Raw genomic sequence first — 22,993 nt, 5'->3', positions numbered from 1 at the left:
AATATAACGGGGTTTGGCTTTGGTCATTTTTGTAATTTCTAACACAAGTAATTGCACAGTGATCACTGACATCATTACAGAATATCCCAGTCCATGTGTATTTGTGAGGGGTCTTCGTTAGAATAATGTCCAATAGCGTTGATTTGTTAGGTGCTCTTGGATTCGGTCTTGTAGGGGCATTAATTAATTGAGCAAGATTCAGATTCACACAGTTCTTTAAAATAGTTCGATACAGATGTAAGCATGTCCCAGTTCAAATCTCCTAAAATAATGAATTCAGAGTGATTAAGCTTGCAGGACATCAGAAAGAGAGAGTTAAGAGCGTGTCCCGAAGCCGAGGGCAGTCTGTATCAGCCGACTACAGTGACGTGGGAGTCCTTACATATGTTCACTTTAACCGCAAGCAATTCAAAATGTTTGGCTTTGGTAATCGAGAGAATTTCAGAGGTGTTAAACTCGGATTCCACATAAATTGCAATCCCTCCTCCTTTACTCATGTGATCATTCTAAAAACCATGTACCCATTAATAGAAATCAAATTATTTGACACAGATTTATTTAGCCAAGTTTCTGATAAAACCATTATGTCTACATTTGTCATTTTGGCCCATTTTCTAATCATGTCTATTTTTGGAAATAGACTTCTGACCTTAACATGTAAGAGGCCAAAATCTGCTCTGTTTTTAAAATCATATAGAGTCGGTAGAGATAGCATGGTATCTACCGGCCCAGGGTTTGGTCGCACATTACCAGAGATCAACAATAAAAGCATAACTATATATCTCAGTTGTCCAAAGTGTGAGGACTTGGTGGAGCCTGCACCATTGTTAATAAAACGTACAGAGTCTAAGCCCCAGAGCGGGCGAAGAAGGTGTTTAGCTTGTCTGAGAGCAAGACGTCACTGTCCGTGACGTGGCCCGTTTTACCTTCGTAATCCGTGATTGTCTGTAGACCCTGCCACATACGTCTCGTGTCTGAGCCGTTGAATTGCGACTCCACTTTGTTTCTGTACTGACGTTTTGCCTGTTTGCTTGCCTTACGGAGGGAATGACTACATTGTTTGTATTCAGCCATATTCACAGTCACCTTGCCATGGTTAAATGCGGTGGTTTGTGCTTTCAGTTGTGCGCGAATGCTGCCATCTCTCCATGGTTTCTGGTTAGGTTTTAATAGTAACAGTGGGAACAACATCCCCTATACACTTCCTGAAGAACTCAGTCACCGTGTCCGTGTATACTTCGATGTTATTCTCAAACGCTACCCGGAACATATACAGGCCGCATGATCAAACAATCTTGAAGCATGAATTCCGATTGGTCAGACCAGTGTTAAATCGACCTTAGCACAGGTACATCCTGTTTGAGTTTCTGACTATAGGAAGGGAAGAGCAAAATGGAGTTGTGATCTGATTTGCCAAAGGGAGGGTGGGGGAGGACCTTGTAGGCATCTCAAAAGGGGGAGAAGCAGTGGTCAAGTGTTTTAGCAGAGCGAGTACTACAGTAAATGTGTTGATAGAACTTCGGTAGCGTTTTCCTCAAATTTGCTTTGTTAAAATCCCCAGCTACAATAGATGCGGCCTCAAGATATGTGGTTTCCAGTTTGCATAAAGTCCAGTGTAGTTCCTTGAGAGCGGTCGTGGTATCGGCTTGAGGGGGAATATACATGGCTGTGACTATAACGGAAGATAATTCTCTTTAGAGGTAATACGGTCTGTATTTTATTGTGAGGTATTCTAGGTCGGGGGAACAAAAGGACTTGAGTTTCTGTTTGTTATCACAGTCACACCATGAGTCGTTAATCATGAAACATACACCACCCCCCTTCTTCCCTGGGAGTTCTTTATTCCTGTCTGTGCGATGTACTGAGAACCAAGCTGGCTGTATGGACAGAGAAAGTATATCCAGAGAGAGCCATGATTCTGTGAAACAGAGTATGTTACAGTCCTTGATGTCTCCAATGGAAGGGGTTCCTCGCCCTGAGCTCGTCTACTTTATTGTCCAGAGACTGAAAATAAGCGAGTAATATACTTGGAAGTGGTGGATGGTGTGCACACCTCCTGAGTCGGACTAGAAGTCCACTCCGAATACCTCTTCTCTGCCGGCAGGGTCTTGGAGCAGCCTCTGGGATAAGTTAAATTGCCCTGGGGGGTACAAACAAAGGATCCAATTCGGGAAAGTCGTATTCCTGGCGGTAATGTTGGTGATTTACCGTCGCTCTGATATCCAAAAGTTATTTCCGGCTGTATGTAATAACACAAAAAACATAATACTGCAAAGCTGCCATGTCTGACAGTGCCATCTTGCCACATCGGAGAAATTGAAGCTGTTCCCAGGGCAAAAGCAGGGAGGGGGGTGAGGGTGTAACTCAATGTTAGGAAGGTGTTCCTAATGTTTGGTATACTCAGTGTATAGATGAATGGGGGGCCATGAAATCTCATACATGAAGAAGCAACGAGAATTCAGATTCGCTTCTTGAAGACAGGCCAGGAGAGAACGAGGAAGACTAGGTTCTCTACAGTGTCAGATATATATGTCATCACACCAGAAGAACGGACAAGCTCATAACACCTGAGCACAGAACATTATTGAGGTCAGAGAAAGAGAGAGAGAGAGACAGAGAGACAGAGAGACAGAGACAGCCAGCTTCAAGTTCCTTGGCGCCCACATCACAGCCTCAGGAGGCTGAAAAGAGTGGTGCGGTCAGTCCAGTACAACACTGAGTCCGAGCTCCCTGCCATATCAGGCGGTGTCAGGGAAAGACCCGAAAAATTACCAAAGACTCCAGCCACCCAGGCCATAGACTGTTCACACTGCTACCGTCTGGCAAATGGTACTGGAGCATTGGCTCTTGAACCAATAGGCGTTGAGTCAGCTTCTACCCGTAAGCCATAAGAATGGTACCCAAACTATTTGCATTGACTATCTTGCACTGACCATACGCACACACACTGGACTATATACTGTATACAAACCATATGCACACACTAACTCACACACATTACATTGACACTCCCACACATACACTCACAAGCACAGCCATGCAGACCAACACAACACAAACACACATACATACACAATACACACACTTTTACACATAATTTGCTGCTGCTACTCTGTTCTTTATTTTACACTTATTATTATTTATTCTGATGCACTGTCACTTTACCCTGCCATCATGTACATATCTACCTCAAATACCTCGTACCTCTGCACATTGATCTGGTACTAGTACTCCCTGTATATAGCTCCATTCTTGATCTGCTACTGGTACTCCTGTATATAGATCCATTATTGATCTGCTACTGGTACTCCTGTATATAGCTCCATTCTTGATCTGCTACTGGTACTCCTGTATATAGATCCATTCTTGATCTGCTACTGGTACTCCTATATATAGATCCATTCTTGATCTGCTACTGGTACTCCTGTATATAGATCCATTCTTGATCTGCTACTGGTACTCCTGTATATAGATCCATTCTTGTATTTTATTTTATTCTTTCTGTTACAATTAAAACAATTTTACTCTGCATTGTTGGGAAGGGCTCATAAGAAAGAATTTCATGGTAAAGTCTATACCAGTTGTATTCAGCGCATGTCATAAATAAAATTTGATTTGCAAATGAGAGAAGTGGACGGATGGACAGACGGGCAGAGTGAGAGGTGGATAGACGGCAGAGTGAGAGATGTACAGACGGGCAGAAACAGAGATGGACTGAGACTGACGGACACTCGGACAGGTAGAGCGTGAGAAGTGGACAGACTGATGGACAGACAGACAGAGACCTACCAGGGTCTGTTGGTATCTCAGAGCCTTCCTTTGCGATGCATCTGCAGCCATTGACACGCTGTCACTGACCCAAAAATAACCCCGATGGTTGCTTTAGCATTTCCACCCGCACACTCTCAGCTAAACAAACACACACGTCAAGAGTGCACACACTTTCTTACATATGCATTCTAACACACACACTTGAGATTGACACTTGTTCAGATCCAATCTTGTCCAGTTGATCCAGAGGCGGTGTTCCCTCCACCTGTCCTGTAAGACAGTCAACAGAAAGACGTCTGTACAGAGACTCCTGGTAGTGATATGAGGCAGCGACAGACGCAGCGCTTTCCTTTATTAGAACAGCAGACGCCTAATCACACACACAGCAGGGCTCACGTTAACGACACCGATACTGGCATACAAGCCTCTTGTCCCCGTGAGCAGGCCAGCTAGACCCATGGGCCATTAGATCTTTGTTTTTGGATGAGGTGTTTTTGTTTGGACAGGCAGGGGTGAGGGTGATGCCACCCCCCACGGGGCTGCCCCTGCAACGTGAGGGTAGGTGCACATTAACACCACCGTCATCAGAACCCTCACATGCTCCAAGCCCTCATTCCCCCTGCTGTTTCACTATATCTCTTCCTTATCAGCAATCTGTAATGGACTTCCCTAGGCCAGATGTAGCAGTCACCATAATGCACATTGCCATCTATCCCTTCTGATATAATGGTTTTCAGTCTGGGTTATAGGCATGCATCTCAAAAGTCTAAAGTGGTTTTACTCAATCGTGTTTACTGATCTGAAATCAGCTGTTTCCATTTCAGCCGGATGAGACAGCATGGCACATGGCCCGCCTAAAGAGAGCGAGAGAATGGCCCCAGACCCAAAAATCCCTTAACCCTTCTCTGCTTTGGAGACCACACGCCACCACATTACAACCTAATCTCACTGCATGGTGGTGGCCAGAGAGAAATGTGTCACTCCGACCGCGGGCGAGTGTGTGATGTGTCAGGGAGAATGATTATGGACAGCTGGCTGAGGCATTACCTGATACAGAGAACATTATCACTGTGGTGGTGGTCAGTGTGTGACTCATGATGCATATCATAGTCATGAAACAGTTCTTACTACAGGGTTATGTGAGTTATACTATACCAGTACACTGAGGGGGACTGGATGTACAGTGTGATATAAACAAACAGCAACAAGGAGAGATCAACATATATCATGCATAGTGTACATATGTACAGTACTCACACACAATGCATGTCAACACAACTCATAGAAAGTCAATTCATAGTTAAAACAAAAGGCTGTTTATTTTCCTGAACATTTGGCAGTCTTTGTTTTAGACATAAATACAGTCATCTTCTCCCCCCCCATCCCCAGCAGCTCCTTAGCTTATGGCAGTGAACCCCAGCAGTTCACTTTCTAGAGATAACCTACTTCACCACAAAATTTTTCTGAACATTTACAATAACAAAAAAATATGTCACCACACCGGTTGTGTAGATGCTATATTGTACACATTAAGTTAGTTGAAACCAAACTAGAGGCTTCAAACCGAATGGAAAATGTCTAAGAAACGTCTGGCACTTTGAATTTGGGGTGAACTGTCCATAGAATTAGAATACTAATTTAACAGGATCGCTATGGAACTTTTTCTTTTATTTTTAAGATGAGCACTCCGTGCTGTCTCTGTGATTGGTTGGTCAACAGCTCAATTCATACTGTTCCTGTCATATCACTCTTCCCTACAACACTGTTAGAATCAAACACATTGCTACTCATTCTGAGAAACATCAATATTGCTGCTCATACATTTGAATGTAATGCATTGTCCTATGTAAATGATAAACCAAGTATTTTAAAGACAATACTTAACACATCTTTCACATGGCACACATTGCTATGGAATATTGCATATAAAAGGAAAATACTGTAGCTGCTTTAAAATCAATCCATACATCTGTAAAACATCCATGTACATCCATCTTGTGAACTGAAATCTTAATGGTCAAGGAAACGTTGAGTGGATAACTTAGGTCTCAAGTTGACCAGAGATAACAAGCAGTTACATAGAATTCTAATATAATTCATTGGTGTAACATATAAATGTATCTAATTTAAATAAAATGTTGACATCTTTCATCACATCTAAGTAACAAGTCTGGTTACCAATGTAGTTACAACATTAATTAACCTACGTGCCTTAACTTGTCTACATTTTTTATTTAACTAGGCAAGTCAGTTAAGAACAAATTCTTATTTACAATGACGGCCTACCTCGGCCAAAACCGGATGACGCTGGGCCAAATGTGCGCTGCCCTATGGGACTCCCAATCACGTCCGGATGTGATACAGCCTGGATTCTAACCAGGGACTGTAGCCTCTTGCACCGAGATGCAGTGCCTTAGACCGTAACCCCCTCATGGAGGTAGAGAGATGGGAGGGGGAGGACAGTTGTTTGTGAGAGAAATGGTCATGACTCCATTCTACTCAAATGGAATGCAGTACACTTGTTGCCTCAATAACACATCAAATCATTGCTAACATGAAACTCCCAATATCATATCTACTTGTCCCAGTATCCTTCAGTGGAAGACTCAGATTACTAGGAGGGTGTAAAACAGTAAGGTATTGAAATTCAGCTCCGTCCATGCTGCATCCTCAGCCAATAACTCTACACCACCACCTGTCTGCCCATCAGATGGACACAGATACACACCTTCATTTGGTCAGGGGGATTTCCTATTCTAATGCATATAATGTTATGCATTTTATAATAAACATTTTTTAATATAAAAAGGAGACAAGGGCTTTACAATTCTTACAAAAAAGAGCTTCAAAATGATTTGATACAAAATAAATGGATAAAAATAGATCTGCATACAAAATACATGTTTAAAAAAAGAATAATCTTCAAACCCAAAAGTTACTGTTTAGTAAGAAATTAAAAGTGATACATTTAAATATATTCTGGTGTGTTAGCGAGCTAAAATATTTTCCTAGAACATTTCAATCCCATTTCTAACTGGCACAGATTAACGTATAGCAAGCCTAGCTGATAGGTAGGCACACACATCAGCTGCATACCAGTCATGTATACTTCATGCCCATTACCAAGCACATAGATTTACAACAACTTGTTCCATTTTCCTTTCCAAGAGTTTGTCTGTGAGAGGGAATTTGCACAGCAAATGTGAATGAATTAATCCTCTATGATTGTGTGTGGCAGTAGTGGGTGTGGTGCTGTAGGGGTGCAGAAATGTGTGCGTGTCAGTACTGAGGGTGGTACTTGGGGAACAGGTAGAGGTCTTTGCAGAGGGAGCTGGTGAATTCAGACATCTCCTTACAGCGATGGTGGGGGGTGCCAGGAGCATAGCCTTCTCTGTCTTTAATACGACCATTCACCTGAGGACAGAGGTTACAAAAGGTTAGTAGCACTGAATTTGCTGATAACTACTTTATTGAGGGAAAATGTACTTACTATAACTGTGATATGTGGTGTGTGTGTGTGTGTTTACCTGCACCAGTATATCTGATAGGTGTGTGTCTCTGGCTCTGAAGCGGAGTGCTGAGTTGACCTCTTGGATGAACCAGGATCCTCTCTTGGTGTTCCTCATGGCTGCAGTGCCTAGTAGGGCCCAACAGACACTACATTACCTAGCAGGGCCCAACAGACACTACATTACCTAGCAGGGCCCAACAGACACTACATTACCTAGCAGGGCCCAACAGACACTACATTACCTAGCAGGGCCCAACAGACACTACATTACCTAGCAGGGCCCAACAGACACTACATTACCTAGCAGGGCCCAACAGACACTACATTACCTAGCAGGGCCCAACAGACACTACATTACCTAGCAGGGCCCAACAGACACTACATTACCTAGCAGGGCCCAACAGACACTACATTACCTAGCAGGGCCCAACAGACACTACATTACCTAGTAGGGCCCAACAGACACTACATTACCTAGTAGGGCCCAACAGACACTACATTACCTAGTAGGGCCCAACAGACACTACATTACCTAGTAGGGCCCAACAGACACTACATTACCTAGTAGGGCCCAACAGACACTGCATTACCTAGTAGGGCCCAACAGACACTGCATTACCTAGTAGGGCCCAACAGACACTGCATTACCTAGTAGGGCCCAACACATGGGATAAACACATTTGTTTATTCCATGTGTAACTCTGTGTTGTTTGTGTTGCACTGCTTTGCTTTATCTTGGCCAGGTCGCAGTTGTAAATGAGAACTTTTTCTCAACTGGCCTACCTGGTTAAATAAAAATAAAAATAAAAAAGACACTACATTACCTAGTAGGGCCCAACACATTACCTAGTAGGGCCCAACACACACACTACATTACCTAGTAGGGACCAACACATTACCTAGTAGGGCCCAACAGACACTACATTACCTAGTAGGGACCAACACATTACCTAGTAGGGCCCAACAGACACTACATTACCTAGTAGGGACCAACACATTACCTAGTAGGGCCCAACAGACACTACATTACCTAGTAGAGACCAACACACACACAAAGAAACACACCACCAAATATTCCAACATTCACATCATAAACACACACCTTTGAGGGAGGCGAAGCCACAGATCATGTCGGAGCGCTGGGGCAGTTTGACTCTGAGCCTGCCTCTCTCCTCCGTCTGCCTGGTGTCTCCATCCCCCTCTCCCTCCCTCCCTGCATCCCTCTGTTCACAGCCAGGAGACTGGGTCCTCTCTGGCCCGTCTGACTGCTCCACCCCACAGTCCATCTCCTCTGGAGGGAGACAGAGAGAAGACGGGTTAGAAAGGGAAGGAGGGAGAGTGAGGGCAGAGAGATCGTGTGTGAGCTCACCTCCTCTGCAGGCCTGGATGAAGAACATCTTGGGTTTATTCTGCAGTAGAGGACAGTGGGCGTTGTCAAACGCCTCAAACACCCAGTCCAACTGAGAGAGAGAGACAGAGATTCAATTAATATGATTATTATCATCAGAAAGGGTTTCTCTCTCAACTGAATGAGGTCACACACACCTCCAGTAGCTGTCCGTCTGTGCCGTAGATAGCCCCCTCTACTCCATGGGACAGCAGACACACCACACAGCTGGATACGGTCTGGTGCTGCTGCCGACTGCCAAACTGCTCAATGCAGGCCCGCATGCCCTGTCATAGCAAGAGATCAATCAAGTATTAAACTATATTCTAATTACATAGCACTGTTAGGAATAATTTTGGTACATTTTGTCACAAAGTGCAAGCGCCACTAGTTATACAGAGAGGAAGTGTAGAGCTGTAAATTCCCCCTTTGTTCTTGGCATTGTAAACACATGGTCACGGAAAGACCAATGCTACAAACAGCTGTCTCCACTAACTAGCACCATGACTCTAATAGCAACAGGTCTATGTGAAGATCAAGGCAAACAAATACCTGAGTGCCACTGATGGAAGCTAGTGGGGGATCCACCGATATAGTCCATGTTGGTTGAAGCACTGCTGTACCTTTGGCACCACTGTCTTACTGTCTGTGTGTGTGTGTGTGTGTGTGTGTGTTACCTGAGCTGTGAGGTCTCTCCGGACGGTGACTATGTAGTCCAGCTCAGTGAACACCTTCCTGAGGACCTCCTCGTCCACCTCCCCTCCCTTCCTGGAGTCCAGGTCAGGAGCAGCACAGGGGTCAAAGGAGACGTTACTGATCACCAAGGCCAGGCCACGAGGACTGGACACCATACTGTAGGACTGAAGGGGAGAAAGAGAGGAGGATAAAGAGGTGCAAAGGGAGGAAAGGAGGAGAAAAGAGGGAGGGAAAAGAGAGACAAAAATGCAGCGTGAGAAAATGACATGGTTTACCTGAAGGAAAATAATGATGTGCTTACGTTGCTGCTGTTCTCGGCAGTGTTTGATGTGGTTTCTGTCCCTGTACTTCAATGACAGTTTTACACCCCAGTGGAGCTCAGTGATGAATCATCCCCAACCTGAGCAGGTTTACAAAGACTTCAACACATGGGCTGGGGGAATTCTCCCTCTGTCTCTTTCCTGTCAAACTGACTGTGGTCTAGACAAACACTGTCTTCTACGGACCAGTGGGGCTCCCCTGGTACTGTCTAAACTCTGTCTATACTGCAGAAGTCTAATATCTGTCTGTTTAGAGTGGAGACACTTCAACAGCTGTTACAGGTTGAGGTGGATGAATAGGAAGATCTGCTCTGCAGCTCCCTAGAAATACCTTGGGGGACAATGCAGCTAAACAGCAGCTGGAAACATTCTGGACACAGGAAGTACATGCATGTGTTTGTTGCAAAGGTGCATGTTGCAGTGGCTGCTGCCTTGAAACTAACTGCCCTAGGGGATTGCATAAAGTTGCATTGTAACAGTTGTATTTGCAGTGACAAATTTGAAACCAAAAAAATACAGCAGTTAACAACGTTAATTGTCTCAGGTAAGAGATACCAGACAGACTGTGTTGTACCTGTTGGCAGTGACATGGTACAGACAGGTGATTTACTGGTTTGTATTAACAGTGAGTGTTGTACCTGTTGGCAGTGACATGGTACAGACTGGTGATTTACTGGTTTGTATTAACAGTGAGTGTTGTACCTGTTGGCAGTGACATGGTACAGACTGGTGATTTACTGGTTTGTATTAACAGTGAGTGTTGTACCTGTTGGCAGTGACATGGTACAGACTGGTGATTTACTGGTTTGTATTAACAGTGAGTGTTGTACCTGTTGGCAGTGACATGGTACAGACTGGTGATTTACTGGTTTGTATTAACAGTGAGCGTTGTACCTGTTGGCAGTGTTTTAGGTAGAAGTCTGGTGTACAGGGAAGAACAGGGCTGGTGATGGGACTGTCTGCATCCAGACACATCTCCATTGACTCTGAAACACATATTAGGATGACATTACACCCTGCATGCATTTCATTCCATAAATTACACCAGTGGAGACAAACAATTACAATAATGCCCATCAGAGCAGGGTTCCATTCAAGGTCATGTTTCTGGCTTGAAAGGGAAGCTGTTAGCAACATATAATGGTGTTGTAACAACCTTTGTACTACAGCTATGTGAGCAAGTCACACGGGCGTGGTGCCTGCAGGTGGCGAGACTGGCTGGGCAGTGGCACTCCATACCAAGGCTACAGCACACTGCTTCCACACTGATCAAATTATACAACTGGACTCAACAGGGACATTTTCATTTACAGTTTTATTGGATTTATTAAAAATAGCTTTTTATAAAAGACTGAGTAACAAGCCAACAAACAGAATGATTACATTTATTACATTTTTTCCAAACAACCACACAAACAACCCCTCCCATGATCTCCTAGGAAACGTGCAAATATTGTGAATGAAACAGTTGTAAAACTGTGATCTTGAATGCACCCAGCTCAGATGACTGCTCTACTCACCTTGTGTTCTGGCTCTCTTGGCTGGAACCATCCCCTCCTGGGTGGGCAGTGGGAGGGGAGAGTCCACATATCTCTGAAAGACAAAGGAAATTGAGAATTTAACCATGTTTTAATTTACCTTCGACGTCAATACAATCTGAACATTTATAGGCAAAACCAGTTCATTCCTGATTTTTTCCCCTCGCCTGCAGTGTGAATACCAAAACATCCAGAGGAGGCTTGGGTTGGGAGTGATGGCTGACTCTCACCTCTCTCCCAATCTACATCTCTCCTTCTCTTTTCTTATTCCCCTCTTTCTCCCCATTCCCCTCTATCTTCCTGTTACAGCAGTCTGTAGCTTGGGTTGGGAGTGTTGGGGTCACTTCTTTCTCTAGTGACTGTCTGGGGACTCTGGGGGGGACAGTCTGTAGTAGGGTTGAATGGCAGGAACCCGGTTTCCAAGATTTACTGTCCAAAACCACTCCTCTTTCCCAGGATAAATAACTGTGAGAAACCGGTAAATTATAATAAATTATTTATATGAACAGCATGGAGTGAAATGGAACTGTTAAAATGATACGCGATGTCTAAATGTGGCTTCTCTATGGCTGCTGACTGATGAATCAATGCTCAGGGTGGGGACAGACAGCCCATCTCAGTATGGAGCGCAGTTCACAATGCATGTAGACCTACTGTATTGGTATTTTATTAGGATCCCCATTAGCTGTTGCAAAAGCAGCAGCTACTCTTCCTGTATCAATCTCATCATGGTAACGTGTTTTCTTGTGACAGGTGGGCATACATTGACTGCAGCATAGCCTATGCTACAGTAATATAAAGACAGAATGATCTGGCTTTCAGGGGCCACCTTGTTTTCTTTTATTGTAAAGAGCTTTAAAAACAGCCTATCACTCGAATAGCGTTGCTTTAAAATCTCCATCAACTCCATTCAAATTGCATCCAAAATAGATAATCCTGTTCTAAATTGACATATATAGATGTTCTAGCCTACTTCTTTCAGGTAATACATTATTAGCCTTATATTTAGCAAATTAATGACGAGTTATGCATAATAAGCATCTAACTTATAGCTTGTGTCTCTTGTACAATACGCAAGCGCCTGTGCTCCGCTGGCCACGCCTTAGAGCGTGGCCTGCTGGAGGTCATTTTGCAGGGCTCTGGCAGTGCACCTCCTTGCACAAAGGCGGAGGTAGCAGTCCTGCTGCTGGGTTGTTGCCCTCCTACGGCATCCTCCACGTCTCCTGATGTATTGGCCTGTCTCCTGGTAGCGCCTCCATGCTCTGGACACTACGCTGACAGACACAGCAAACCTTTTTGCCACAGCTCGCATTGATGTGCCATCCTGGATGAACTGCACTACCTGAGCCACTTGTGTGGGTTGTAGACTCCGTCTCATGCTACCACTAGAGTGAAAGCACCGCCAGCATTCAAAAGTGACCAAAACATCAGCCAGGAAGCATAGGAACTGAGAAGTGGTCTGTGGTCACCACCTGCAGAACCATTCCTTTATTGGGGGTGTCTTGCTAATTGCCTATAATTTCCACCTTTTGTCTATTCCATTTGCACAACAGCATGTGACATTTATTGTCAATCAGTGTTGCTTCCTAAGTGGACAGTTTGATTTCACAGAAATGTGATTGACTTGGAGTTACATTGTGTTGTTTAAGTGTTCCCTTTATTTTTTTGAGCAGTGTATTTTTTGCTGAATGTTAAATACAGCAGCCAACAGAACTCACGGGTAGTTTGAAAGAACAGTGAATGCGTGCAATGGCGGAAGGCTATAGCAGTTATTTATTCAGACCCATAACCATTCAATCTTCATGAAGAGAAGTAAAAGCCTTCTGCATCTAATTCTAGCAATATATTTGTTTTATTCACCTTTATTTAACCAAGTAGGCTAGTTGAGAACAAGTTCTCATTTACGACTACGACCTGGCCAAGAATAAAGCAAAGCAGTTTGACACATACAACAACACAGAGTTACACATGGAATAAACAAACATACAGTCAATAATACAGTAGAAAAAAATCTATATACAGTGTGTGCATTTTAAGTAAGCATTTCACTGTAATACCTGTTGTATTCGGCACACGTGGCAAAAAAACTTTGATTTGATTAGCAAATGAGGTAAGATAAGAGGTAAGGCAATAAACAGGCCATGGTGGCGAAGTAATTACAATATACCAATTAAACACTGGAGTGATTGATGTGCAGAAGATGAATGTGCAAGTAGAGATACTGGAGTGCAAAGGAGCAAGATAAATAAATAAATACAGTATGGGGATGAGGTAGTTGGATGGGCTATATTACAGATGGGCTATGTACAGGTGCTGTGATCTGTGAGCTGCTCTGACAGCTGGTGCTTAAAGCTAGTGAGGGAGATATGAGTCTCCAGCTTCAGTGATTTTTGCAGTTTGTTCCAGTCATTGGCAGCAGAGAACTGGAAGGAAAGGCTGCCAAAGGAGGAATTGGCTATGGGGGTGATTAGTGAGATATACCTTCTGGAGCACGTGCTACGGGTAGGTGCTGCTATGTTGACCAGTGAGCTGAGATAAGGCAGGGCTTTACCTAGCAGAGACTTGGTTCCAGTGGGTTTGGCGACGAGTATGAAGCGAGGGCCAGCCAACAAGAGCGTACAGGTCGCAGTGGTGGGTAGTATATGGGGCTTTGGTGACAAAACGGATGGCACTGTGATAGACTGCATCCAATTTGTTGAGTAGAGTGTTGGAGGCTATTTTGTAAATGACATCGCCGAGGTTGAGGATCGGTAGGATGGTCAGTTTTACGAGGGTATGTTTGGCAGCATAAGTGAAGGATGCTTTGTTGCGGAATAGGAAGCTGATTCTAGAATTAATTTTGGATTGGAGATCCTTAATGTGAGTCTGGAAGGAGAGTTTACAGTCTAACCAGACACCTAGGTATTTGTAGTTGTCCACATATTCTAAGTCAGAACCGTCCAGAGTAGTGATGCTGGACGGACGGGCAGCGATTGGTTGAAGAGCAAGCATTTCGTTTTACTTGCATTTAAGAGCAGTTGGAGGCAACGGAAGGAGAGTTGTATGGCATTGAAGCTCGTCTGGAGGTTAGTTAACACAGTGTCCAAAGAAGGGCCAGAAGTATACAGAATCTATGTAGAGGTGGATCATAGAATCACCAACAGCAAGAGCGACATCATTGATGTATACAGAGAAGAGTCGGCCCAAGAATTGAACCCTGTGGCACCCCCATAGAGACTGTCAGAGGTTCAGACAACAGGCCCTCCGATTTGACACACTGAACTCTATCAGAGAAGTAGTTGGTGAAACAGGCAAGGTAGTCATTTGAGAAACCAAGGCTGTTTAGTCTGCCGATAAGAATTTGGTGATTGACAGAGTCAAAAGCCTTGGCCAGGTCGATGAATACAGCTGCACAGTAATGTGTCTTATCGATGGCGGTTATGATATCGTTTAGGACCTAGAGCATGGCTGAGGTGTACCCATGACCAGCTCTGAAACCAGATTGCATAGCGGAGAAGGTACGGTGGGATTCAAAATGGTCGGTAATCTGTTTGTTAACTTGGCTTTATACTATATACTATATACTACTACTATTGTAAAGTGGCTGTTCCACTGGATGTCATTAGGTGAATGCACCAATTTGTAAGTCGCTCTGGATAAGAGCGTCTGCTAAATGACTTAAATGTAAATGTAAATGTAAAGGCAAGGTAGGATAGATTTAGGTCTGTAGCAGTTTGGGTCTAGAGTGTCACCCCCTTTGAAGAGGGGGATGATCGCGGCAGCTTTCCAATCTTTGGGAATTTCAGATGATACGAAAGAAGTTGAACAGGCTAGTAATAGGGGTTGCAACAATTGCGGCAGATAATTTTAGAAAGAGAGGGTCCAGATTGTCTAGCCCGGCTGATTTGCAGCTCTTTCAGAACATCAGCTATCTGGATTTGGGTAAAGGAGAAATTGGGAGGCTTGGGCGAGCTGCTGTGGGGGGTGCCGGGCAGTTGACCGGGGTAGGGGTAGCCAGGTGGAAAGCATGGCCAGCCGTAGAAAAATGCTTATTGAAATTCTCAATTATAGTGGATTTATCAGTGGTAACATTGTTTCCTAGCCTCAGTGCAGTGGGCAACTGGGAGGGGGTGGTTCTTATTCTCCATGGAATTTATATTTGCCTGTGTATATTGGTTCCTAACTTCCCTGAAAAGTTGCATATCACGGGGGCTATATATTATTCAAGGATGTCATTAGAATGATGAAGGACAATGGAATATATTTAATGTAACTGTTGAAAGCAAGGAAGGAATAAAGCAACAAGAGGGAGAAAGAGGAGGAAGGCTAATAACATCAGGGGAAATATTATGAAAAAGGTCTATATGCGTCAGCCTACTATTTATACAAATAGTCCCTAATACATTTCAAAATTAAAATAAATTCTCTAGCCTATATTTATAACTTTGTAGGCTGCATGTGCTGCACCAGAACCGCGTGTTCTCTTCTGCTTTATCATGGTTTGAACGATGTATGTAATACCAGTCCATATAATACAGTACAGTAATACAGTTAACACTCAAAAAGATTAGCCTACTGGAGCTTGTTTCATTTATTTACCCAAGAGAGCATATAGCTAGCTACATTATGGGGTTTTATGCTTCTCTGTCGTGCATAATGTGCAGTAGCCTATATCCTATAGATAATAGCACAATTATTTGGACTTTTTGGGTCATTAAATGTCTTTAATGTAAGGCTCATAAAATGTATCGGACTCAGGTAGCATTAGGTTTGAATTTTCATTACATATTTATATGCTTTATAATGCTTTTGAATGACACTTCCAGTTTTGGCGAGAAATACAGGGTTACCCGGGAGAAAAGTTGTTTTATTCTTGGGATGGAACATTTGTAAAATACCAGGAAAATATCCTTACTTAGTCTGTAGCTTGGGCTAGGTGTTGGGTAGCGCTCACCTCTTTCTCTTCATCCCCCTCTTCCTCACTGTCTTTGACTGGGGTCTTTGTGAATGGGGCGTAGCGGTCTGAAGCTTGGATTGGGTATTTTGTGGAACTCACCCCCTCAGCCCTGTCTTTCGCCCTAGCTGTCTGGGGACACTGAGTAAGGGGTGCAGTTTGAGGCTTGGGTTGGTTGTGGCACTCACCCCTCTCTCTCCATGTCTACCCTCTCCCTTTCTATCTTTGTCCTTCTGCTCGTCTGTCAGGATCAACATCTGATTATTGTGCTGTGTGTGGTGTGGCACCAAGTGCCCACTCACCTGTCTCTCTCCGTCCCTCTCTGGTGACTCTGTGAGCAGGGCACATAGGTGCTGCTGCTCTGTGTCTCTCAGTGCTGAGCAGAAGCTGCTGAAGGCTCTGGGACCACGCTTGGGGAGCAGGGACAGCAGACGCCAGCTCCGCTTGTGGGAGGTCGGCTCCGCCTGGGGAACAACGGATATCAACAGATTAGAAAAAATAGAAAGTGAAAGACATGGTAATCTACACAAGGGTTTCCGAAACTGGGCCCTGCCCCCCCAGGTGCACATTTAGTTTTTTGCCATAGCACTACACGATTCAAATAACCAACTCATCATCAAGCTTCGAATATTTCAATCAGCTGTGTAGTGCCTGGGGCAGAAAATAAACATGCACATGGAGCAAGAACGAGTTTCATGGACCAAGTATGGGAAACCCTGATCTACACTAACATTCACATTTGATTACGTGATTGAAGTTAATGACATAAATCAACAATAAGACATTTGGGCCATGAATGCATGCATGAATGCGTGCTTCTACATCTGCATTGCTTGCTGTTTGGGGTTTTAGGCTGAGTTTCTGTACAGCACTTTGAGATATCAGCTGATGTAAGAGGGGCTATATAAATACATTTGATTTGATTAGATTTTTTGGAAGTTGATAAGTGTCATAAGTCATCTGACCTGGTAGTATCGAGCTACACAATTGAACACAACATACCAGGATGCTTTCTGCCATGCTGTCGGTGAGAATGTCGTCTGTCTGCAGCGACTGAATGAACAGCTCGTCCACCACCATCTCTTTGCAGAGAGTCACAGCGTATTTCCGAAGCCCCCTTTTGTCTCGTTCCAGCATACCGCATTCCCCCAACATTCTGCTTCGAGACAAGACACAGGAAAACGCTTCATTTACTGTCAACTTCCATTCTTCTTGCAAAACCGTAGCGCGGTATATAGGCCTAGCTTCTCAACAACGTGTTAACGTTACTCATTGGCATTGTATCTAGCTATTATAATAGCTCAATTTACATTGTTTTCTAAGTCGGAGTAGTAAGGATGCTGAATGCGTCTTTCTGTAAGATAACTAACATTATACTAGTTAGCTAGCTGTCTGGATGAATACGAGAAAGTAATTGGTAGTTATCTCCTATTCTTTCCAAAGTCCGGTAACACTCAGCAGCAGATACTTACAATGACTGTCAGGTAACGTTAGCCAGCTGTCTCCAGCTAACGCGTTAGCTAGCTAATAATTAATGTGTGAAGGAAAAGTTGACATCACCTTGACGTCCGAACAATACTAAATTGTATTGCATAAAAACAGGTATCTATGCTAAGAAATTTGTTCAAAATGTAAGCAAGTGTCAATCAGTATCGTTGCATTTTTCAAAACAATGTCAATTTTACTTTAGATATGCAACAGCTAACATTACATCGGCATGCTAACGTTGGGATGTTTTTTTTTTGTGTGGATTTCAAACATTCAGATCACTTTCAATGCGTTCATCTGCTCCCAACCCTATCTGTCCTAAATCTAGATAGACAATTTAGCTAACTGTATTTGAAATTATTTCGCACAAATAAACAACATAATTTACCCACGTAAACCAACTTCCGCGCCTCTGCAATGTGTGAAAATGGTAGCGGGAGTGGTCTAAATTCATTGTGTTGGATTATAGCCAATGACAGTTCGGAAAATTTGGATTGACGTTTTCCTGGGCGAATACGAGTCAGCTTTCCCAGGGCGTGGTTGGAAACGTATTTATCAAATTCATTTTGAATTTGAATCGGTTGTTACAGTAAATAATCAGCCAATTGATAAAAATATCATGGAAGACTGACATAAACAGCTATCTAGTGTTTAGATGAAGTAGAGAGGATGGCATGGCATTTGTAGGAAATAAGGGAGTGGGATTCAGGAATTAACTGGAAACAGCTTACATCTGTCCACAAGGAATTTTTGATTGTGAGAAATCCATATTTGCCCAACTACTGTTGATTGATGTGAAAAATGATTCATAAAATGCCACGACATAATTTACCTTATTGCACAAATGGAGCTAAATATGTTGTATTTATAGATACAGTATGAACATACAGTGCATTTGGAAAGTATTCAGACCCCTTGACTTTTTCCACATTTTGTTACGTTACAGCCTTATTCTAAAATGGATTAAATATATTTTTTCCTCATCGATCTACACACAATACCTCACAATGACAAAGCGGAAACAGGTTTTTCAAAAATTTTGCACATTTTATTTACATAAGTATACAGACCCTTTGCTATGAGACTCGAAATTGAGCTCAGGTGTATACTGTTTCAATTGATCATCCTTGAGATGTTTCTACAATTTGATTGGAGTCCACCTGTGGTAAATTAAATTGATTGGACATGATTTGGAAAGGCACACACCTGTCTATATAAAGTCCCACAGTTGACAGTGCATGTCAGAGCAAAAACCAAGCCATGAAGTCGAAGGAATTGTCCGTAGAGCTCCGAGACAGGATTGTTGAGGCAAAGATATGGGGAAGGGTACAAAAATATTTCTGCAGCATTGAAGGTCCCAACAAACACAGTGGGCTCCATCATTCTTAAATGGAAGAAGTTTGGAACCACCAAGACTCTTCCTAGATCTGACTGCCCGGTCAAACTGAGCAATCGGGAGAGAAGGTCCTTGGTCAGGGAGGTGACCAAGAACCCGAGGGTCACTCTGACAGAGCTCCAGAGTTCCTCTGTGGAGATGGGAGAACCTTCCAGAAGGACAGCCATCTCTGCAGCACTCCACCAATCAGGCCTTTATGGTAGAGTGGCCAGATGAAAGCCACTCCTCAGTAATGTACATGACAGCCTGCTTGGAGTTTGCAAAAAGGCACCTGAAGGACTCTGACCATGAGAGACAAGATTCTCTGGTCTGATGAAACCAAGATTGAACTCTTTGGACTGAATGCCAAGTATCATATCTGGAGTAAACCTTGCACCATCCCTACGGTGAAGCACTGTGGTGGCAGAATCATGCTGTGGGGATGTTTTTCAGTGGCAGGGACTGGGAGACTAGTCAGGATCGGGGGAAAGATGAACAGAGCAAAGAACAGAGCCCGGACTGTACTTCCAACAGGACAACTACCTTAAGCACACAGCCAGGAGTGGCTTCGGGACAAGTGTCTGAATGTGCTTAAACGGCCCAGCCAGAGCCCGGACTTGAACCCGATCAAACATCTCTGAAAAGACCCCAAAATAGATGTTCAGCAACGCTCCCCATCCAACCTGACAGAGCTTGAGAGGATCTGCAGAGAAGAATGGGAGAAACTCCCCAAATACAGGTGTGCCAAGCTTATAGCGTCATACCCAATAAGACTTGAGGCTGTAATTACTGCCAAAGGTGCTTCAACAAAGTACTGAGTAAAGGATCTGAATACTTATGTAAATGTGATAAGTCTAAAAAACTGTTTTTGCTTTGTCATTATGGGGTATTGTGTGTATATTGATGAGGAAAAATGTAATCAATTTTAGAATAAGGCTGTAACATAACAAAATGTGGAAAAAGTAATGGGGTCTGAATACTGTCTGAAGGCAATGTATATGGATCTGTGCCATTTACTTTGAACTGGACTGTGTTTATAGCATGAGCGGTCATGAGTAGATGTGCTTGTTTTGAGATCAAAGTGAGAGCTACATGTAGCCACGTGTGCATATTTTGTTCATATCTTTTGCTAGTTAATGAGTTTTTAGCCCAGTTACATAATTTGTTGACAGCAATAGGGGAGTGATTGCTTCCTACAAGAGAACAAACGTGTAAATTTCTAGGCATCTTTGAAAAGCGAGTCAGGTAATGAGCTTTTTTTGTCTTGAAGGGGCAGTGTTGTGTTTTGGGACAGGGTTGAATAAGCTAAGTAGCCAATAGGCAGAGGGTAGCATAATTTGTCTGATTCTCTGTAGTAGTGGTATGGGAATAATAATACATTTTATTTTGACAATTAGTCTTATTCTGACAATTAATCTTGATGGTTGTACAGTCGTCTCAAATAAAACTGTGAATGACCTTGGCGTTACTCTGGACCCTGATCTCTCTTTTGACGAACATATCAAGACTGTTTCAAGGACAGCTTTTTTCCATCTACGTAATATTGCAAAAATCAGAAATTTCCTGTCCAAAAATTATGCAGAAAAATGTATCCATGCTTTTGTTACTTCTGGGTTAGACTACTGCAATGCTCTACTTTCCGGCTACCCGGATAAAGCACTAAATAAACTTCAGTTAGTGCTAAATACAGCTGCTAGAATCCTGACTAGAACCACATTTTCTGTTAAGGCAAGGGCTGATGTTTTACTGCTAACCTACAAAGCATTAGATGGGCTTTCTCCTACCTATCTATCCGATTTGGTCCTTCCGTACATACCTACACGTACACTACGGTCACAAGACGCAGGCCTCCTAATTGTCCCTAGAATGTCTAAGCAAACAGCGGGAGGCAGGGCTTTCTCCTATAGAGCTCAATTTTTATGGAATGGTCTGCCTACCCATGTGAGAGACCCAGGCTCTGTCTCAACCTTTAAGTCTTTATTGAAGACTCATCTCTTCAGTAGGTTATATGATTGAGGGTAGTCTGGCCCAGGAGTGTGAAGGTGAATGGAAAGGCACGGGAGCAACGAACCGCCCTTGCTGTCTCTGCCTGGCCGGTTCCCCTCTCTCCACTGGGATTCTCTGCCTCAAACACTATTACAGGGGCTGAGTCACTGGCTTACTTGTGCTCTTCCATGCCGTCCCTAGGAGGGGTGCGTCACTTGAGTGGGTTGAGTCGCTGATGTGGGTCTTCCTGTCTGGGTTGGCGCCCCCCCTTGGGTTGTGCCGTGGCGGAGATCTTTGTGGGCTATGTCTCAGGATGGTAAGTTGGTGGTTGAAGATATCCCTCTAGTGGTGTGTGGGCTGTGCTATGGCAAAGTGGGTGGGGTTATATCCTGCCTGTTTGGCCCTGTCCGGGGGATCATCGGATGTCTCCTGACAGTGTCTCCTGACCCCTCCTGTCTCAGCCTCCAGTATTTATGCTGCAGTAGTTTATGTGTCGGGGGGCTAGGGTCAGTCTGTTATATCTGGAGAATTTCTCCTGTCTTATCCGGTGTCCTGTGTGAATTTAAGTATGCTCTTTCTAATTCTCTCTTTCTCTCTTTCTCTCTCTCGGAGGACCTGAGCCCTAGGACGATGCCTCAGGACTACCTGGCATGATGACTCCTTGCTGTCCCCAGTCCACCTGTCCATGCTGCTGCTCCAGTTTCAACTGTTCTGCCTGTGGCTATAGAACCCTGACCTGTTCACAGGACGTGCTACCTGACCCAGACCTGCTGTTTTCAACTCTCTAGAGACAGCAGGAGGGTTAGAGATACTCTCAATGATTGGCTATGAAAAGCCAACTGACATTTACTCCTGAGGTGCTGACTTGTTGCACCCTCGACAACTACTGTGATTTTTATTATTTGACCATGCTGGTCATTTATGAACATTTGAACATCTTGGCCATGTTCTGTTATAATCTCCACCCGGCACAACCAGGAGAGGACTGGCCACCCCTCATAGCCGGGTTCCTCTCCAGGTTTCTTCCGAGGTTTGGGCCTTTCTAGGGAGTTTTTCTTCTACACCTGCATTGCTTGCTGTTTGGGGTTTTAGGCTGGGTTTCTGTACAGCACTTTGATATATCAGCTGATGTAAAGTGGTTCCTTGCATCAAACAACACAACAACATTTTCAGTCACTTCCTTGTCTGAAGGACAAGTGGATAAACAGGTTAATGTCAAGCTCTGCATGTTTTTTTCCCAAAAGTCTCATGGAATGTAGGCTGACATTGAACACCACTCAATGGCTGCTGCTGTGGGCTTAACAACAGATGTCGTGGAAAATTGCAAGATTATGTTAGAATGCTTGTATTGCATTATAATGGTTGTTTTATTCGACAGAATATAATATTCTGTTAACTATTGTGTGTGTGTGTTCTACTGAGGATGGGCCTCTATGAGATAACACTGACAGAGGAGATTTACGATGTCTTTGGGTGATAAAACCTAAAGAGCATTCCAGAGAACATGAGCTAATGTTTCTCTTCTATACCGTACCAGGGAGAGATGGTTCCTGTTTGGAGTAGGAGGGCCAGACACTGGTCTTTACAATGAAAACTGTTGACACAGCAGTAACTGTCTGCTGTGTTTTATAGATATCTTTCATACAAATCTTAACCTTTGTGAACTGTTCCTAAGATCTGTGGTTCGTCATGTAAGTTGAGAGGGGTGTATCTTGGCTATAAAAGATCTTTGTACTTTTCTGTTTGTACTTTTCAATGGTTCATTAGAGATAGCGCATCATTGAAAGTCAAAAATGCAATTGCAAAGCTCTTATTATTAAAGATGTAATTTAAGTATAACTCTGACTGGTGTGTGAAGTTTGTAACTCCCCTCATTTGGTAATGCAGAAATATGCCAACACACAGAACAACTATTTCTATGTAAAAATGTTATGGGGTGCATTTTCTCCATTGTTTTTGATGGTAGCCCACTCTGGTAGGCCTACATT

At 43.5% G+C, this 22,993-nt stretch overlaps 1 protein-coding gene and 1 long non-coding RNA gene across 6 annotated transcripts; one reads left to right on the top strand and one right to left on the bottom strand.

The window, feature by feature from the left end:
- Positions 1-5,064: 5,064 nt before the first annotated feature.
- On the bottom strand, positions 5,065-18,102 carry LOC129857197 (caspase-2-like). Of its 4 annotated transcripts, none has more exons than XM_055925213.1 (11): positions 18,033-18,102; positions 17,159-17,312; positions 16,459-16,620; positions 11,206-11,278; positions 10,580-10,671; positions 9,347-9,529; positions 8,828-8,956; positions 8,652-8,742; positions 8,385-8,573; positions 7,299-7,408; positions 5,065-7,185 (listed from the first exon to the last, which is right to left on the bottom strand). In XM_055925213.1, the coding sequence occupies exons 2-11, from the start codon at positions 17,309-17,311 to the stop codon at positions 7,051-7,053; spliced, it is 1,317 nt and encodes a 438-aa protein (XP_055781188.1). In that variant the 5' UTR covers position 17,312; positions 18,033-18,102; the 3' UTR covers positions 5,065-7,050. The 4 variants fall into 4 exon arrangements, with proteins under 4 accessions (XP_055781188.1, XP_055781191.1, XP_055781189.1 ...); XM_055925216.1 differs by having other exon boundaries at positions 18,037-18,092; XM_055925214.1 differs by having other exon boundaries at positions 17,159-17,315; positions 18,033-18,070.
- LOC129857198 (uncharacterized) lies at positions 17,672-22,844 on the top strand. 2 transcript variants are annotated; one of them, XR_008759881.1, is made up of 3 exons: positions 17,677-17,758; positions 21,207-21,321; positions 21,618-22,844. It is a non-coding gene; the product is annotated as an uncharacterized LOC129857198 (long non-coding RNA). The 2 variants fall into 2 exon arrangements; XR_008759880.1 differs by lacking the exon at positions 21,207-21,321 and having other exon boundaries at positions 17,672-17,758.
- The last annotated feature ends 149 nt before the right edge of the window (positions 22,845-22,993 follow it).

This window comes from Salvelinus fontinalis, chromosome 6 (genome assembly GCF_029448725.1).
Source record: "Salvelinus fontinalis isolate EN_2023a chromosome 6, ASM2944872v1, whole genome shotgun sequence".
NCBI lineage: Eukaryota > Metazoa > Chordata > Actinopteri > Salmoniformes > Salmonidae > Salvelinus > Salvelinus fontinalis.
Note: the sequence above shows the minus strand (reverse complement) of the source record. Positions and strands in the feature narration are given on the sequence as shown.

Bases quoted from the DNA above. Each gene is read 5' to 3' on its own strand.
- LOC129857197 (XM_055925213.1), bottom strand. From the start codon at position 17,311: ATGTTGGGGGAATGCGGTATGCTGGAACGAGACAAAAGGGGGCTTCGG. The intron at 10,672-11,205 runs GTGAGTAGAGCA...TATGTGTTTCAG, and splicing joins CAAGAGAGCCAGAACACAAG to AGTCAATGGAGATGTGTCTG. The intron at 7,186-7,298 runs GTAAACACACAC...CTCTGTCCTCAG, and splicing joins TATCAGATATACTGGTGCAG to GTGAATGGTCGTATTAAAGA.